The sequence below is a fragment of the Urocampus carinirostris genome, chromosome 1 (assembly GCF_059441175.1).
Source record: "Urocampus carinirostris isolate Australia breed hairy pipefish chromosome 1, RoL_Ucar_1.0, whole genome shotgun sequence".
In the NCBI taxonomy this organism is placed as follows: Eukaryota; Metazoa; Chordata; class Actinopteri; order Syngnathiformes; family Syngnathidae; genus Urocampus; species Urocampus carinirostris.
Window position 1 is genome coordinate 20,357,781 of NC_142349.1, and position 19,797 is coordinate 20,377,577.

At 36.9% G+C, this 19,797-nt stretch overlaps 1 protein-coding gene across 1 annotated transcript; it reads right to left on the reverse strand.

The window, feature by feature from the left end:
• Positions 1-5,009: 5,009 nt before the first annotated feature.
• Positions 5,010-19,796, reverse strand: rpap2 (RNA polymerase II associated protein 2). The gene is made up of 12 exons (XM_088329652.1): positions 19,723-19,796; positions 19,603-19,648; positions 18,356-18,470; positions 18,119-18,217; positions 17,976-18,041; positions 17,793-17,881; positions 17,608-17,643; positions 14,401-15,286; positions 12,944-13,041; positions 12,729-12,809; positions 11,517-11,585; positions 5,010-5,286 (listed from the first exon to the last, which is right to left on the reverse strand). The coding sequence occupies exons 1-12, from the start codon at positions 19,766-19,768 to the stop codon at positions 5,142-5,144; spliced, it is 1,776 nt and encodes a 591-aa protein (XP_088185778.1). The 5' UTR covers positions 19,769-19,796; the 3' UTR covers positions 5,010-5,141.
• Between the last annotated feature and the right edge of the window lies 1 nt (position 19,797).

Consider the following 19,797-nt stretch of genomic DNA (forward strand, 5'->3'; position numbering starts at 1 on the left):
ATGGTGCATTGCAAAAATAAACAGTAAAATGATAAGAGATAATAAAGTACACTTTGACCATAAAGTCTGTCCTCAAGTGTACCCCATTGTTTTTGCTGTTCCTATATAAGCCTCGCCCTGTGCGCTACCATTCGCTATAGGAGATACGCGGCTTAGATGCGAGCAGGGCAGGAGTGGGCCCCTTTTTCAGGCCAGGAGTTTTCTACCTAAAGCCGGCCCACATAGCTATGGAGGAGGAATTTGAATGAACAGCAGCGAGGTCTTATGATGCATTTTTATAGGGAAAAAATTCACATGCATGTTGATTTACTTAAATAGATACTTAACCATTTTATTTTAAAAGAAAAATGATATAAAAATCCGTATAGTAATGAAAACAGTTTAGGCTATGTACAGTGATTTGAAATAAAAATTGCATTTGCCTCCCCAAAAGCTTCACGACACACATTTTAATTGTTCTAAGCAAAGCACTGATCTCTGCAACTTTGTTGAAGACAATGTCATTGTCTAGGGACATGAGAATTTTACTAAACATCAGCATGCTGGTCTCCAAAATTTCCTGAGACAGTGATCTTCTTAGCCTAATTTTCACACATTTTAAAGCATAGAAGCTTCTTTTGTATCTTTTTTTCCCTGCTTTTCCTTCCCTTCTCTCATTGTCCCAGTTTTCTTTTAAACCTTCGAGCCTTTTACTCTTTTTTTTTAGCCATTTCGTTGTCACAGCATATCCCATGTTGTAACAATGACAATAAAGGCATATTCTATTCTATTCTATTCTATTCATTAGGGGACGCCATTTTCTCTAACAAGCAAACAACTGTTAAGTTATAAGATTTTTTTGAAAAACACATTACAGTACTCGTTACTCTGGAACGCGCTAGTCCCAACATTTTTTCAACATGAAAAGTTACTTGAACTGAAGAACAAAAAGTACAGACTTTACCTTTCATCTTCATTGGGTTAGAGTCACATATACTTCTAAACTTCAGTTTCAAGCCTATTTTATCCTAAAGAATAAGCGACCATTATTAAAGCAATGGTATATATTTTTTTCTCAACAAAATCCTTATTTCCAAGTCAACAAAAATTTAGCTATACAAGCTAAAGGCGAAACAAGCTAACAGACAACGTTTTTGACGGGACCTGGAAAAGTAGAAAAAGGCCTTCAAAGTCACCTAAATACTTACCTGCCGGAGGAGAGCTTGTCGATTTGGCTACTTACAACACAGTGGTGTACCGTGCATTTTACACCTAGGCGTCGTTCAGAGCAAACTGGGCTCTATGAACTGGCTCTTGGAAGTGAACGACAAGAAATGGCTTTCCACCAATCAACCTTGGAGAAGAATTTTTCTCTTGTTATAGAATAGAATAGAATATGCCTTTATTGTCATTGTTACAACATGGGATATATTGTGACAACGGAATTGGACGACTCCAGTCCCACATTTACAGTGAGGATAAGGAAACAAAGAAATAAAGGAACAAAGAACATTGGTCAATATGCATGTTTCTTTCCAGGGATTCTATGTTGTTGACTTTAAATTTGTTTAATATAATAAGGTTTAAATTGTTTTGTATTTTATCTTTCTTGCACATCTGCAAATAAGTTTCCTGTGTTTTTCAGGAATGTGTTTTACATAATGAATTTTTGTATTTCATAGTTTTAATCTTTGTGGTGCTGTAAAGACAATATTTTTAAACAACATTTTGTTGTGTCTTTTTAGATACTCTGAGTTGACATCTGAGTTGCTTAGTATAAAAAATGTTAAAATGAGTTAAAAATTCACTGTAGAGGGGAAAAATGCTATAACTTAGTAAAATAATAGATTTTAGACTTTGGTGCATTACTGGCCTCTAACTGATGTTCCCTTAAGCCTGCAAAACGGCTTCAAAGTTGCAAAAAGTTAAATCTGATAGGCAAATTCAATAGTTTCATTGTCCTTGTTATGCTTCAAGAGTGCCTGCATATCTGCTTGTGCAGACCCTTGGGCAGATTTCTGAGCCTGGCAACAAGCTACTGACTAATGGGATTTAATTGGTAATTGGTTAAATGCTTTAATATGAAAGCAAACATCCGGAAGCAGCACAACCAGGGGTGAAGTAAATTTGGAATTATTTTATAAGATTTCATGGATAAAATATAATTACAGTACATCACATGATTCAGATATTCTTAGGTCAGAAGAGAAGGCCTTGTAGGCCCTGATGGCCCACCACTGTTAGAAGTCAATTCTTCTCATCGTCCCTATCAGGGATCGACAAAAACTGTGTCTATAGAAGAACTCAGAAGTAGAGCTCTTGTTGTTCTAACTGCCAGATTTCCGGCTTTTAAATGCAATAAAACATTTGATTTTTAGACTTCGCTGGGTTAACATATGCAAGTTATCAATCACATCCCCTATCTCCTTAATAAAGTTGTATTACTTCTACTGAAGAACAAAAAAATGCTGCGAGTGCCGTCTGGTGAAAATCAAATACTATCCCTATATATGAAATGCAATCCAAGTGCCATAAAGCAGCTTGTGAAGGTAAAGACATTTGTCCCTTTTATGACAATGCCAAATATCAATAAGCGGCATGTCCACAGTGTCCCGTATGTTTTTCTGGGGAATCTCACAGGCTCTAAAAAGTGATTTGCACACATCCTACAATTAATTTTGATTCTGAAGATCATCTACAGAAATACTATTGATACATATTATATCTAGGAGAAATGCAGATTAACAAAAGGTTCTTTATACGGGGGACACTGACCTTTTATTTTGTGACGCTCAAACAGTGTCCATGAGATCCAGCACTCTGTGCGTGAGGACGAAGTAAAAAAATATATATTAATCAATAAAACATGTATTACTAGTTTACTTTACATAAACATTAACTACTCATTTCAAAGGCCCTTGGCGTATAACAGTAACAGTTTTTTTTTAAATAGGGTGCAACAAGCTGGATAATTTCTACACACAAAACTCCACTATGACAATGTGAAAAAGTTTTCGTTTTACTTTTTTTGAATTTATTAAAAATAGAAAACTAAGAAATCACATTTACATAAGTATTCACAGCCTTTGCTTAATACTTTGTTGATCCACCTTTGGGAGCAAATACAGCCTCAAGTCTTTTTGAATATGATCCCACAAGTTTAGCACACCTATCTTTAGGCAGTTTTGCCCATTCTTCTTTGCAATAAGTCTCAAGCTCAATCAGGTTGGATGGGAGACGTTTGTGCACAGCCTTTTGCAGATCTCTCCAGAGATGTTCGATCGGATTCAAGTCTGGACTCTGGCTGGGCCACTCCAGGACATTCACGGAGTGGTTCTGAAGCCAATCTTTTGAGATCTTGGCTGTGTGCTTTCGGTCGTTGTCCTGCTGAAAAATGAACCTTCACCCCAGCCTGAGGTCAAGAGCACTCTGGAGCAGGTTTTCATCCAGGATATCTCTATATATTGCTGCATTCATTTTTCCTTCCATCCTGACTAGTCTGCCAGTTCCTGGTGCTGAAAAACATCCCTACAGCATGATGCTGCCACCACCATGCTTCACTGTAGGGATGGTATTGGCCTGGTGATGAGCGGTGCCTGGTTTCCTCCAAACATGGCGCCTGGCATTCACACCAAAGAGTTCAAACTTTGTCTCATCAGACCAGAGAATTTTGTTTCTCATGGTCTGAGAGTCATTCAGGTGCTTTTTGGCAAATTCCAGACGGGCTTCCATGTTCCTTTTACTAAGGAGTGGCTTTCGTCTGGCCACTCTACCATACAGGCCTGATTGGTGGATTGCTGCAGAGATGGTTGTCCTTCTGGACGGCTCTCCTCTCTCCACAGAGGAACGCTGGAGCTCTGAAAGAGTGACCATCGGGTTCTTGGTCACCTCCCTGACTAAGGCCCTTCTTTCCCGATCGCTCAGTTTAGAAGGCCGGCCAGCTCTAGGAAGAGTCCTGGTGGTCCAAATGTCTTTCATTTACAAATAATGGAGGCCACTGTGCTCATTGGGACCTTCAAAGCAGCAGAAATTGTTCTGTATCCTTCCACAGATTTGTGCCTCAAGACAATCCTATTTCGCAGGTCTACAGACAGTTCTTTTGACTTCATGCTTGGTGTTTGTGCTCTGACATGCACACTCAACTGTGGGACCTTATATAGACAGGTGTGTGCATTTCCAAATCATATCCAATCAACTGAATTTACTGCAGGTGGACTCCAATTAAGCTGTAGAAAGATCGCAAGGATGATCAGTGGAAAAAAGATGCACCTGAGCTCAATTTTGAGCTTCATGGCAAAGGCTGTGAATACTTATGTAAATGTGATTTCTTAGTTTTGTATTTTTAATAAATTCAAAAAAAGTTAAAAAAAAAAACCTTTTTCACATTGTCATAATGGAGTATTTTGTGTAGAATTTTGAGATAAGAGATTAAATTAATACAATTTGGAATGAGGCTGTAACATAGCAAAATGTAGAAAAAGTGAAGCGCTGTGAATACTTTCCGGATGCACTGTATATATATATATATATATATATATACACATACATGAATTTTATTTGTTAAACAAATCCTTCGGTTTATTTTTTTGTTTCAGTGTATAATAGATTATCACTCGTGAGCAGAGTGAGGGTGGTGATAAGGTTTACGTTTGGGATCCAAGAATACACAGTACAATATATGTGTGTGTGTGATCATTAAAAAAAGGAGTTATGGTAAATGGTAAATTCACACACACACTCACACACCAATAGCGGCCATGCAGCCATGCAAGGATATGACCATCCTTATTTCACAGCCAGAAAAATACTGAAAAAAACAGACTCGGCGATTTTGGTTTTGTTGAATTTGCATTTTTCCCCAGAAAGACATTGCACTTTCCTAGGTCACAACAACATGGAATATCAAAACTATCTTTTACAGGCAGTCAGGTATGTTACCTCGGATGTGAGATCTCCAAAAAAAGTGACTCAGCATTTTTGTTTTGTTTAAAAATATATATTTTCAGGCAGGGAGGTTACCCCAGAAATGAAAGGTGAAATATTAATATGCAAGATTTTGTTGCAAAACAAAACAAAAGACTTGAAGAAACTGAAAAAAATAATAGATTTATTGATACAAATACTTAACAGAATACTTCACTGGGGAATGAATGGTGTGTATGTCAATCGGGTAAAACTGTAAACAACTGAAGGAGGTGGAGAAGGTCTTGCTGCTGAAGGCCCAGTCCCTTCATCAGGGTGCTTAAGTATGTGAGCGATGAAGGTGTCTTTAAAGCTTCGGCAACGACAGGAGAAACATTGGACAATCTGGATGGGGGAAATTTGGAATTAGTTTACAACAACTTATTCATTGCATGTAATGCTACACCACTACAAGCACCAAAACAACCCACCATTTTATGGCCTCTTTTATATTAAATTTCAATGCTGCTAATTAGAGAGAATACAACATTTTTGCATAACACATCTACAAATACACACAACCTGTCCTCTTCAGTGGGGTTCACTTTATCTGCAGTTCTCCTCATGTTCCCGTGTGGCAAAGCAAGGGTATCCATTATTGAAACCGACTTGAACAATGGAGGCCAGTCGAGCTCCACAGCTGCTGGGCAGCAGATAGATAACCGTAACGCGCCAAATTATTCATGGCGGAGAAATAGAAGCTTGGATTTGAATGGGGACTGATGAAATCAAGTGGTACTACTGGCACTGGTTACTACATATGGGCTATCATATGGAAAATGAAAGAAAAGACAGCAGTGCATCAACAATGAGGAGTCCACAAGAGTGAAATGAAGATACTTTGATATACAGGAGTTGCCATTTGCTAAACAGATATTTTGTGTCCTAGCAACTAAGGTTCCCTGCAATTCTAAATAATTCCACAAGATGGCAGGGAAAATTGTACTGTAGTCTAAAGAAAGCTCCGCAACTAACCTTAACCAAGTTCATTGGCAACTACATGCATCATTATGGCAGAGCATTGCTTTGGTATAAATAAAGCTCAACATCTAAATCATGCCTTGGAATAATCAAAGTACAATAGGTAGTCAAAGCAATTCATTTATTACTTCAGGCTGAGAACAAAGACTGAAAATAGTTGGTCTATTGTAAATTACGGAAGCTAGGTGAGCTGTCAGCCGATTGGGTGAAGGGGTTTGCATGTACCAATGATCCTAGGAGCTATGACCCTCTTAGGTTTAGCCATGACAGACAGGTCCTAAGTGAGGGGAAAGAAAAAACAAAGCCCCCTCTGGAGCAATAACTGGAGGTAGGGTCCAGTGGAAAAAAGATGCACCTGAGCTCAATTTTGAGCTTCATGGCAAAGGCTGTGAATACTTATGTAAATGTGATTTCTTAGTTTTCTATTTTTAATAAATTCAAAAAAAGTAAAAAAAAACTTTTTCACATTGTCATAATGGAGTATTTTGTGTAGAATTTTGAGATAAGAGATTAAATTAATACAATTTGGAATGAGGCTGTAACATAACAAAATGTAAAAAAAGTGAAGCGCTGTAAATTCTTTCCGGATGCCAGAGGCTGGTTGTTAGGCCTACCCCCAAAGGGTCTGGCTGGCCTCAGTCCAAAAGGACTCTGTGGGTCCCCCTTCCCATGGGCCTACCACCCATGGGAGGGGCGTAAGGGGTTCCGTATAAAGAGTGCTGTGAACTTGGAGAAAGATTTTGACTGTGTACTTTGGGGAGCACTATGGGTGGTGCTTCGGGAGTATGGGGTAAAGTATACTTATAGATAGGGTGAGAAGCTCGGCCATATGCAAGGGAGATAGAGTTAAATTGACAGAGTTGCTTCTCCTCTGCATTGAAATGAGTGAGTTGAGGCGGCCTGGGCATCTAGTAAGGATTCCAATTGGACACCTCCCTCAGCAGTAAACCTCAAGGATGACCCAGAACAAGTTGGAGAGAGGACCTCTCTAGGTCTGGGAACAACTAGGGATCCCCTCGGATAAGCTGTACTTAGTGGTTGGGGATGGGGAGTTTGCTGCTCCCCTCGACCTGACCCCGGATAAGCGGAAGACGGAGAATGGATGGAAGTTTGTGTGTCTTATTGCCGACTATATTTAATACAAAGCGAAAAAAAGCTACTTGAAAATAAACTAAAAAAAAGTAGGTCATTATCAATGCTAAACCTTGAGAGGTTGTGACTGAACAAAAATGTACATTCAATCAAATTATCTTCCTACTGTTGGGCATGTAATTCTTAAGGTACGTTGCATTGTGTATAGTTTCCATGTTTTGAGTAGGAGCAGGCAAGTCCTGATACCAGTTAATAGAATCCGTAAGTAAAGGTATTGGCATTGTTTGATCCAAAAAATTCTATCGAACATCCAAAAATGTATATGTGTGTGTGTGTGTGTATATGCGATCACGGTAATTGTATTTAACTTTAATCATCTAAAAAAATAATAATATATAAAATTCGAGTGTTTTGAACTCTTTGCAACGCCACATAACAAGTATAATACTTCCAAGTCAAGGCACAGCTATACCTAGATATGACATAGTTTACAAAGACAGATATTTTTCAACAGTTGAAATAACTGAAGGTATCTAAGTAGGTCGGCATGATGTCGACGAAAGTTACTCATAAAATCAGAGTCACTTGAAATCAGGTGAACCTTTTCCCAAGTGCCTCTTTAACGCGAATGCGTATGTCAACGTGGGTGTGTTTAACAAGAGGCGAAAAGGGGTGCTTGTGTGGTTTCCATCCAGTATCACGGATGTGAAGTTAGACAATCTGGGTGAGATAAGGCCGCCAAGCGCGAGTGTGTACTCAAATGGGAGGAGCACGGAATTGTCCGTGAACTGCCGCCGCAATGACAACATGCAAGAGCACCCTCGCACGCCATATGGCCCGATGAAACCATATCACACGTCCTTACGTATTGCATAGGTAGGCTGTAACCATTCGGCCGATTTTAGTGAGCGTTTGGTTGTTTTTTTTTCTTTTCTGTATTATAGTTGCAAAAAAAATTGCAGAACATCAACAAATAAAAAAACAAAACAATAAAAGCAGTGATGGGATTAATGCGTTACAAAGAAAATTACTTTTTTGATAACGAATAATGTTAGGTGATATTAACTCGTTCTATGTCAAGAATTCTCTCAAGTAAGAGGAGGCGTTGCCTTCCAATTTTTTCCATGAAGTCATTTTTGAAAGCCTACAGAAAATTTCACTCTGCAGCCATACAGGCAAAAGACGTACCTATAGAAAGTTTCAACCTTCATCTTTCATTAGTTTCCAGTGACATGATCACATGATTTCGCTCACCATGAGGATCGCATTCCTGCAAACGTGCACAAAATTTTCATTCCTCTCTGCACCTACGGACTCTCTATCGCAGTGTACAGGATGCAAAACAAGGAAGTGGGGGCTTCTTAAATGTGTGGACTAAGATCTGATCAAAGCCACTCATGCCATCTAATGGTGATTTTCATACTGCAATCATTCCAAGAGACTTGATACTGACTGATGAGCTTGGCAAACCAGTTATAACATATATCGTATTTTCACGACTAAAAAACCTGTAATTTTTTTCAAAAGCTGACCCTGCGCCTTATAATGCAGTGCACCTTATATTTGGTAAAATATTGAGTTGCAAGGTCTCGCAACTAAGGCAAGCAGACGCCGACTACATTTTCTCCCTAAGGCGAAGTAGTCCGCGCTGAATGCTGGGATATACACCGGTGTTTCAATTTCTAACCAATGTGTCAATCATCATTTGAATCTGCCATTGTTCATGGGTAAAGGAGTCGTGTTTTTTTTTTTTTTAGCATTTACAGGCTCGTATAGGCTAAAGCGGGGCACAACAAAGCCTGCAATTGGCCGAAAAAGATGAATGTGAATGAAACGTTAGGTTGCTCTACGGCATGAAGAAAACATTTCTTACTAGTCTGTATTTGTAAACAGGAATCATGGGGCTAAACAGACAGCTAGCAACAAGCAATGTTCATCGATGCAGATGGATCTCGGCAATTTTTTTTTTTTTTTCAGCATTTTTGCAAGTTTTGGAGTATGTAAATATTTTACACAATTGAATTTACTAAACTCATGGATGTAGGAGGACCATGGTTGCGTATTATTATTGAACTGCAAGACGACTTTGGTGAGGTACTCCGGTTTTATATTTTCCCAGTATCTTGTTTCAGGCTGCTTTTAATGTTTCTGTGATGAGTCTATTTTTAAATTCAATTCAATTCAAAGTGTTTATTGTCATATGCATAGTGAAGAACCACGTTTCCCTGCACAATGAAAATCATACTTTTCTGTCCTCACAGTTGCCAGCTAAAAAGAAAATAGAAACTAAGAAATGGTTGGCATTTCTTTAACCTTCCTAATGATGTATGGAATGATGCATTTAAGTGATTGGTGACATCGTACAGACACCTGGCCGTATGTGTCTGAGACACGTATTTGCTTCTTTGCGAGCCATCGGAATGTTAATGGGTTAAAAAGTTTGACTGAACTATCTGACTGTTTTCTGGACGTTCCCACTGTAGATCCTTATAGACCAGTGCGTCTTGTGTATAGAAAATATATGATAAAAAATATTTTTTGGGGGGGGTGCGCCTTATAGTCGTGAAAATACTGTATATTTTTTTATAAAAACAAAACAAAAACAATGTTTTTTAACGTTTTAACACACGCTTCTAAAGTATAATCAAATTTTGTAAAACACTGTATAACTATTTGCAGATAGTTTTTTACAGCCGTATTTTAGCCATTTATGCTATGCAAATAATGAATTAGAATGTCCCCTGATTGCTGACTACTTTGCATCACTCATGTTCTCTCATTCAGTCCTTAATCCACAAACCATTTGCACAGTGGGGCGGGCATGTTTATATTTAACCAGAGTACAACTTAACTAAAATGGTTTGGCTGCATCGTCTCAAGCACTGAGTTTTTCCCCATGGAGATATTCTCTCTAATGTATATACTTGCACTTAAGACAAATCTACAACTATAAACTAAAATACTGAAATCAGGGTGTCAGCTTACAAGCACATTCTTGGTTTTGTGACATATGTAGCGAATGCTTGGTTGAGGGAGGCGTGTAATATACAAAAACAATAAACCAATGAGAAACCAAATGTGAGCGGAGAATTTATGGTAACAGATTGCTGAATTTTGGTATTTTATTGTAATTATTTTTGCAATACACCATGCCAGGAGAAAAAGGAAAACATCTGTCCTATATGGCTGACTTCAAACTAGAAGTGATAAAAACAACTGAAAATGCAAGCAACCTGGAAGCAGCAAGTAAAACTGGTTTTGATGAAAATGTTAGACAATGGAAAAAGTAGATATCAATCTAAATTACACCTAAGGCCACACGTGCGAAAATGGGATATAAACAGTACTCACAAATGGAGAAGATTTTAGAGTGAAAATGGATATGGAGTGTCTCAACTAAGTGTTCTTTTACAAGCTCTCAAGATTGCCCAAGCCAAGTAACATGAAGGCTTCACTGCTTCCACGGTTGGTGTACAATTTTTTTCTTCTATTTTATTATGAGTCTAATTTAAAGTTGTTTTAGGGGGTTTGCCTCTATGAGAGTATATACACGATAATTTATAACTACTTTCAGAGTAACACTCTACTTTTGATGTCAGTAATCTAGTGGTTCACTGAATTACTTTTTAAATGAAGGAACTAGTAACTGTAACAAATTACCTTTTTTCAGTAACGCACACTTGTGTATAATGCACAACCCTAATTTTTGATTGAAACAGTAATGTGTATCATATTTTATTTAAAAATTTCTCAGCTTAAACTGAGAATTGTAAGTGAATAACATTGTTGAATTAGTGCGGCCACGATAAAAATTATTTATTGACAACATAAACTATATAAAACAACAATAAAACATATTTATTTCATGTCTATGTCAAGTCCTATTCATCATCAGGTACACCAAATAATTGTTTCCCTCGTCGTAATTCATTGGGTTTATTTATATCTTTCAGGACGACTTTTTGTTTTCTCCATTCTCTAAAATTCATCTCTGGTACTGTGAATAAATATAGAGGTGATACTGAGATAAAATCAAACGCGTTTTTGTATGTCATCTATGACACTGGAAGTCTGGTGGTTAGGGTTTAGCACTCTTATCGTGGCAATGAAAGTTCAATTCCTGTCACATCCAATGTACTGCAACTGTGGGAATGGGTATTTTTCCACTGATCAATCATTGCACAAATACGGTAATATACTATTGTAGAAACCAGTTGTGCAACGCGCACCCTAGCTTGAATTTTTTTTAAGGTAAAAATTGTGAGGTATACGTCAAAAAATACAAAGCATATTACTACATCTTTGAATGTAAACTTTTGTGGCGATTTGATATCAAAGCTTTTAATGTTTAATAACTATTTGGTTTGGTGTGTTTCTTTAATTGCAGTGCAGGTCGCTAATGGTACCAAAATATATTAGAAACGACTGTATTTTTGCAAGACCAAAGCTAAAGCTAGTGTCCGAAATTTGCGCTTTTCATTTTTAGGACAAGCCACACTTACAGATGAAGAAGCACAATGGCGATGAGGGTCCACTCTGGAGGTTTGTGAACAATGTTGGTGTTGGTAAATCTGAAATAGAATGAAAATAAAGAAAGTAAGCGGGAGTGAATGTGATAGTGAGAGATGAATTTAAAATAAAACTGTCAGAGCAAGTGGCATACATGCATATTTGCTATACAAGGTGGCATGATGAATGCCTCCCTAGCAGCGACAGCATATCCTTTAGTTTTTGTTCAAGAGTGTCAAGCAGGGCCTCTCAGGTCAAGACAAAAAGAATTCCTGGAAGCCCGATTCCTTTTAAATCACGGACACAGTGATTTATTGGGTAACCTGTTTTAACAGGCTGATTTTATTTCTTTAATTCCCACACATGAGCTATAACCACATCCATGTGTTTTCCACAGCATCTTTACTCAATGGCTTCTCCAACATGATTGAATGAGAGGTGGACTACTCTCTTGTTGGGTTGTTAGTAAGAACGTATTCAGTGACTGATTTGTTTTAGAATCTTATTCATCCAAAATCATATGTGAATCCCTTGAATTTTTAAGATCGTTTTGTAATGTGAGTAATATGTTGACATCAGTTGCGGTTGTGAAAAATGAGTACAGTAATTCCCTGTTTTTCACCAGGGTTAATTACCAAAAAGAACCCATGATAGGCAAAAGCTTTCTTATTTTATAATTATTACACAATTTAAATAAAGTATTATACAATGAAACCAAACAACAACCCCTTTTCAAACATTTTCATAACAAATAAATTGTCAGTATGGTTTATTTATTTATTCCATAGATAACTACTGTGCCGTCAAAAAATAATAAGCGGGGAGGCTATTCAGCCCAGAGGTCTCCAATGTGGTGCCCCCTAAGGACAGCTCACATGGCAGAGGACCTTTTCTGAAAAAAGCTCACCAGTGCTTGGTCGTTGTGATTTTCTAGTAAAATTAATTTTTAGGGGTTGGCTACATCTATTTAACCCTGCTTCCAAAAATTAACCTATTAATAACAACGTAATAACATGTTATTTTAAAAATGCATAGCAAACCGGGTGCCGTTTGCGCTAATTGGTAACAAAAATAGCTCTCAGATTGAAAAAAGGTTTATCAGAATGCTGAACACAACGCACAATGCAAATCCGTAAAGTAGCGAAACCGTGAAAGGTAAACTGTGTTACAGAGAAGGACGGGTGTTGTACGTGTATGTAACTGACCTGAATGTCCTGACCAGATTGTTGAGGTCACTTGTGATGTCACTCAGCGCAAGACTCATAGAGCCCACAATGTTTCTGAGACTGTATATCAAAAAGGAGAAAATGTCGTCATACAGCTACAGGATCGTAAAGTGTGATATAAATCATGTTTCAAAAGATTAAAAAGCATATTCAGATTGGCTGTTGAATTGCAACAAAAATATGTCAACACTCACCAACTGGCAAGCTTCTCGACAGTGATTCTCTTCTGAATGAGGTGCTGAGCTTTGGAGTCAACCAACGGCAGAGCTGGAGACTCACTTGGGCTTTGGTTCTGAACAAAGACACAATACACACTACCATGGAAAGAGGTGTTGCTAATGAAAGTACAGGGGAGTAGATGAAGTAAGACATAGAGGAGAAACCTTTCAAGTAGAAAACTCATCTGACTTTGATCAGATTGAAGTTACCTAATTGGAATACATTTATACAAAATCTTTATGTATTCCTGAAATTCACTTTAAATACAAGCTACATCAGAGTTGGGCAACCCGGTCCTCAAGGGCCAAGTGTCTTGCAAGTTTTTGAAGGCTTCTCTTCTTCATTTAATACTAATAATCAGCATGTAAGCAAGCTAGCAGGAGCTTGTTAGCAATCTTGGTAATTGCAATCACAAAAGCTAAGACAAGCAGCCCTCGAGGACCGGGTTGGCCTCCTCCAAGCTACATGCTTACTTTTAAAACATCCGCATTTCACTATAATGTTACAATGGTTTTGATTTGTTCTAATGTTTGTTCTGTGTGGTGGAAAAATTGTGAAAACAAAATAATGGAAATTAAAAGGTTTGCAATCAACGAACACACAGCAATCACTACATGTAACTACCAGTAACTAGAAATCAACAGACACGAGCGCAAAGATCACTTCTTAGTTTAGACATAATTAAAAATAAAAAGACAGTACAATACCAGTTTGAATGTATCATTACATTTTGTGACTGTTTTAAAATAGGTAACAAGCAAATGAGTGCAATGTTATATTGGGCCATCAGTTGGAAAAAAAAACAACAAAAAATAAACAAACATATTTTTCTACGTTATAGCCAAATGTATGGAACATGTTGTAGGTTTCATAAAAGGGAACAACTGGTATCGGGGTTTTTAGTTTTGTGTTTTAGGTGCTTTTTATTATCCCTATGATAAAATATACAAAACATTTGTTTTGTCACTAATAAGTGAAAAGACAGAAGGAGCTTTCACTCGTGGCCTAAAAATGAGTGGCTTGATGCTTTTAAATATTATAATGGAGAGGGATTGAACGACACAACTTGTTTGATTTCTGTCACGGAGTTTAGAGACGTATTAAAATCTGGACTCAAAATATACCTCTTCAGACTTGCCTTTTCTTGATAATCTGCCTCACATACTGCCCCCCCCCCCCCCCCTTTTTTTAACTTCAGTATTTTATTTGCTATTTATTACCAGCTTCATTTATTATTGCTTCATTGTTTTTTGTTACTATATATATATATATATATATATATGTATATATATACAGCAACCTTGGGTGTCACGAAAGGCCCTTCGAAATACGATGTATTATTATTATATCTTCTGTTGCAGATTTCGTCTCTACCCAATGTAGTTATCCAGCGCCTCCCTGCGGTCACTTTCTGCTCTCTCATGTTTCTCACCTCGTTTCCATTCGTCTTCTCTGCATCTTCGGGCACAATCCAGGTGCCTTTATAAAATTCTCTGACTTTAAGCACCATTTGCTGGGTTTCCCTTTTGAGTGACTCATAGTCTGGAACCGCCATTGTGGCTCTCCTCGGCTCCTCTTCTTCTATCACCTCAGTTAGATCATCATCTTCAAGATCGTCTTCATCCAGTTCCTCCTCTTCATCTTCTCTCATATACGTGGATGGAGAGTGGAGTAGACAGTCAGAGCCGTATAGGAATTTTAAGCTCTCATCGGTGAGCCATTCCTTGAGTGTCGTGCTTACAGATCGGAGGAGATTCTGTCTAATCAGATTGTTTTGTGCTTCAGGGGTGTGATTCTTGAGGAAATCCCATAACCCTGTCGCCCCTTGCTTGCTCATTCCCAGCTGAATGATGTTGAGGCTCGGCTGACCGTCTTGTGAAGTGCTTTCTCCAGAGAGAATTGATTCAGATTTGGAAGCAATTGGAGGCGTTACAGTGTGTAAGTTACATGAATTGAAATGGTCGATCACCTCTTCAACTTCCTTACGCATTTCTTCATGACTTGCCTCAGATGCAGAGGAGTCATTCTGTTTTATTTTTCTGTCCTTTTCTGTTTTTTGCTTTTGTTGACGCAGACTGCTCAAGACTTTCCTCTCTCTCTTCATCCTCCCAATTCTTTCGTCTTTTCGCTTGGACCGCTCTGCCCAATGGACCCGGGTTTTTTGTTCCCGAGAAATCAAGCTAGAAACAAACTCTGGCTCCTGTTCCTCATCACTACTGTCGCTGTGGAAGTGACACTCCTCATTTTCTAGAGGTTCTTCAATGTCCTCCTCTTGGAGGCACTTCGCCGCTAGACACACCTCCTCACCAGAACTCCCCCTAAAACACAGTTCATGACATTCATTGTTAAATACCTTAATTTTGTTTTAAAGACAGCCTTTTGCTGTTTTTTTTCAAACTTTATAATAGGGATGGCTAATCATTTAGAGTCTTGGGCCGCATTGGGTTAAACAAAATGTCTTATGTATTTAATTTTTGGATATGCCAATAGTCTTAAATCTGATTTCTCTGCAGTAATAATAATAAAAAACACTTCAACATACCACAACATGACATACATATAGGATATATTTTTTATAGTTTGCAATTACCTGCACAATTTACAGTTCATTATCCATTTGTTTATAAAAGAGAGCACTTCATCCAATTGGTTTTGAAACACTCAAAATACAAAAATAAATATTTTCATTTAGCAGTACATATAAAAACTTTAAAAGTATTATCATAGTAATAACTCCCTTTTTTAAGCACATACTTGATGATTAGCCCTGATAAAAGTCAATGAAATAGGGATTCTTTAGTAACGTTTTATTGCAAGAAATTTAACGGTGCGATAAATAAAATTCATTTAAAAAAAAGCAAGTCCAGAAAAATGTAGCCAGCTACTGTATTTGAATGTTGGACAAGAGCGCAATGAAAAATATAATTTTCATGGGGTAAACAAAGAAACACAGGCAAGGAAATCCAGTGAGTGCAATCATATTTTTTTAGACAGCAACTTGTATTTAAAAAAAACAACAACAACCAGATGGGAGTTTCCTCCCATGTTTTCTGGTTAATAAAGAGAGTCCAGCCCGGGCAGTTATGGTCCTTGATCACATTTTTACTGGCTCGCGGCCTCTGTCATAGAATTTATAATATGTGGCCCGCCAGTAATGTTGACTACAGTATAAAACAAGTCCGTACCAAAAAAATTAAATAAATAAATAAATCACAATTTCCCCAGATAATAAGCAGTAGCCCTTTGGCCAGCTTGCCTTTGGCACTCTGTGAGGATTTTAGCCCACCCCATTTCCAACATGTCAACTGTAAATAAATAAAAAGAAAGTTTATTGTGAAAGTGGAGTCATTTTTCACCAAAATCCAAACCAACTACTTCTGCTTAATTTGCCAAGAGACTGTAGCTGTTTTCAAAGCATATATTATCAAGAGGCGCTGTCGGATGAAACAACGCTGACTACAAAAAGTTCACGGAAAACGAACACTGTGAAAAGTTGGAGCAACAGGAAGCTGTAAGTCAAATGAAAATGCTACAAAGGAGAGCTACATCCAGTGGACGTGTTTGAAACTGCAAGTGGTTGTTTTGCGAGAAACGGCTCATTTTTTGTTTCTAATGCTCGTCTCAGCATTGTCTTGCAGGCCGATTTCCATCAGGTGGCAAGCCTGATCAGGCCCCTGGGCCGTAGTTTGCTGACCCTTGCCTTATAGTCTTGAAAAGAAAACAAAAATGCTCAGGGCTTCAAAATTTGACTTGTTCTATATAAGGATAAGCTGACTTTTGTCAGCAATTGATGAATAAATAGCTGCAGTTGTGTCACTAAAAAAGGCAGAACATAAAAAAAAATATACAACAAAATAAGCAAGCAATTTGTTCTTGCTCTGATGCAGATAATTTTGCGAATTTCATGTATTTTTTAATGTACTTATCTAATCATATACTTCAATATTTACTTTCATTCAGTAAATAAAAACGATGACTTGAATACTAGGGTAAAAATACCTAAACTATCATACCAATGGTAATGTTTATAAAAATTCACAAGTCGAGAAATTAGTATTTCTTTTACATAGTGGAATGCATACCTAGAAGTCACCGCCATAGCATTAGACAACACTGCCCTTTAGTGGTCAAATATCAAACACTTGAGCTTTAATATTTAAATCAATATTGTTTTTTTTTAATGAATAATGTTTTTTTTACCACTAAGAGGCGTTAAATAATACAGTCCCTTTAATATATATTTATATTTTTTCCATTATGCTTTTCCGCAATTACTACAGCTTTTCAAAAAGATGCAGAAAAATTGTAAAAAAATATTTCTAATTAGCACTGCCAACAAGCCTTTTTTGGAGTGGGTGTACAGTATACTCAACAATCCAAAAACAGTAATTTATTTAGAAAAGTAACAATTATTTACAAAAAAATGTTAGAGGTTGATTTGTTTTTATTTTATATTGTCAGTTTGAATGCTGTAATATTATTGAACAAACTGAAATACTTTTGTGTTTGTATCGCTGGTGACCAAAGTTCAGATAAAGAGAAATAAAAAACAAAATGATAAAAAAAAATACAAATAAAGAATAATAAAATTCAAGATTCATTTTGAAGGAAAGCTCTCACTGAAGAAAAAAACACGTACGTGTCTCCTTTCTTCTTTAGCTTGATTTCTGGAGGTCTGCAAGAAAATTAAAGTATTTTTATGTCACAATTATGCAAATTTATTGTACACTGGATATATTATGGTCTCTAAAATAATAAAAATGCGTTTCAAAGGGTGACGATATAGTCAGGAAGTATTGCAAATTAGCGTGAATGCACACATACTTCTCATCCTTCCGTAGCCAAAGTGGGGTTTTTGATATCTGCAGCTCAAATTCTTTGGATGCCTTATAGCAAAAGTTACTGCAAAAACACTACAAAGAAGGGTACATTTAAAAAAATTAGAGCTCTATTTATAACTTTATACCTCCAAGATTATTCTATTTTGCCACTTGTAGCAGCACTCACCTTGCGTTCTGTTATGTCATACACTTTATTGGTCTTAGTTGAGATTTTGTAGCGTTGCTTTGGGATCTGTTAAGTAAACGAATTCAGGCATGAAACCTTTACGGTGCATTTGAAACAAAACTATAATGACAGGCTGCATATACCTTTTCCAGTTTATTCGAACATAAAGGATAACCGCACAATTTGGTGATGAATCTTTCCTCCACAGCATCTTTGTAATTAGCAGTGGTGATAAGCTTGGCCTATATGAGGAAATACAATTGAAACACAGAGCGATTCTAAATATTTTTCAAAGTTTGGTAAATTTGCTACAGAAAAAACATTTAAAAATGTATGGAATAGCGAAGGAAAAAAAAAAAAAAAAAAGACACTAAACTCACACAGTCGAGTAAAAAGTCATCAGACACACTGTCCTCCAGGAGACGCTCCACTACTTGCAGGGCTTTTTTCTCCAATTCCAATCTTTCTCTCAGCATTTCCCGGATGGTTTCTCTTCTGACAATTGCATTAACAATAATTATCATCTAATAATAGTAGTAATAATGACAATATTTAATAAATAAAAAAAATATGGATGCACAGTTAATTAATTAATGTGAGACTCATGTTAGATCAAATAAATGCAAAATTCCCAACCTACCAGTCGTATTTTCAAGAATGCAGTATTATATGTATTACTTGTATTTTTGCTTTTTATTTAAAATATTCTTTTTTCAATAAATTAGGTTTTTTTCATCTAGGAGTCAATGAATGATACACACTGCCGGTTTAAAAGGAAAATTATTAGTTAAAGTCATTTTGGTTTTGCTGGTCATTTTGTTTGAAAAAAAAAATGTAAACATGTGTTGTTTAAACGGTGCAATCTTTCCATTCAATACAGTCTAAAAGTGGAATCCCCCCCCTGATTTTGGTCGTAACTTGTAATTAGGGAGGGATTGTATCATTGCAGCCTCTGTCAAGCTCCTTATGTTGCACGTGCAAGTACGTGCATTTTTTTTTCGTGCAAGTACGTGCATTTTTTTTTTAAATCACTCTTGAGTAATCTCTCCTTTTGTAATCTTTTTAGGGGTTTATATTAGCTCTTTCATAGTACTTGAAAAGGGCCTTTTTTTACCATTGTCGTGCTACACAAACAAAAAAACTACATTTACTCTACGACCTTCCTTTCCTACCTAACATGTTCTGTAAAAAGATAAAAGCAGATAAGGGGAGTGGAAACTTTTTTAGAAGGACTCTTTGAACTCAGTTGGACATTGTTAACACGTATTTAATTGAGAAAATATTCTACTCACCTCAAACGACGCACACAAACATGACAAATGTACGTTTGTATGACAGTTTATGCATTTGTGCTTATTATTTAAATTGAGATTGTTTTGTAGTTTTTAGATCAGGGGATGGAATACTCTGTAGTTTGAAATAGTCTGTGCAGCCCGTTGAGAATCCTTGTGATTAAGGGCTATACAATTAAACATGACTTGACTCGATTGTATTTACTTAATTATGGACAGTTTACACAAATAGCAGCAAAAAAATATATTCTGTTTGAAATGTAGTTTTAAGTACATGCCAATAACAATAACTTCAAAAATGTTTAAGAAATAAACAAATATAGCTCTATAAAAACCTCTTAGCTTCTTCTTCCACACTCAGGAGCTTGGCGTGTTTTCCACCTAGTGTGAGAAATAAATAGAATGTGGTTTGATAGTCACGTCTTTTGTATGTTAAAAAAATACATTGAAATCACCTTTTTTAGCTGTTTTCCAAACACTTCTTTCCCTCTCTGGCTCCATGTTGTTCTTGTTTGGTGAGGGTTCAACTC

What these genes read in the sequence shown, in the direction of transcription:
- rpap2 (XM_088329652.1), bottom strand. Translation starts at nt 19,768, where the DNA reads ATGGAGCCAGAGAGGGAAAGAAGTGTTTGGAAAACAGCTAAAAAAG. An exon ending in ATGACATAACAGAACGCAAG is followed by an intron (nt 17,882 to 17,975) that starts GTGAGTGCTGCT and finishes CCTTCTTTGTAG; the next exon opens with TGTTTTTGCAGTAACTTTTG. An exon ending in TGGCTACGGAAGGATGAGAA is followed by an intron (nt 17,644 to 17,792) that starts GTATGTGTGCAT and finishes ATTTTCTTGCAG; the next exon opens with ACCTCCAGAAATCAAGCTAA.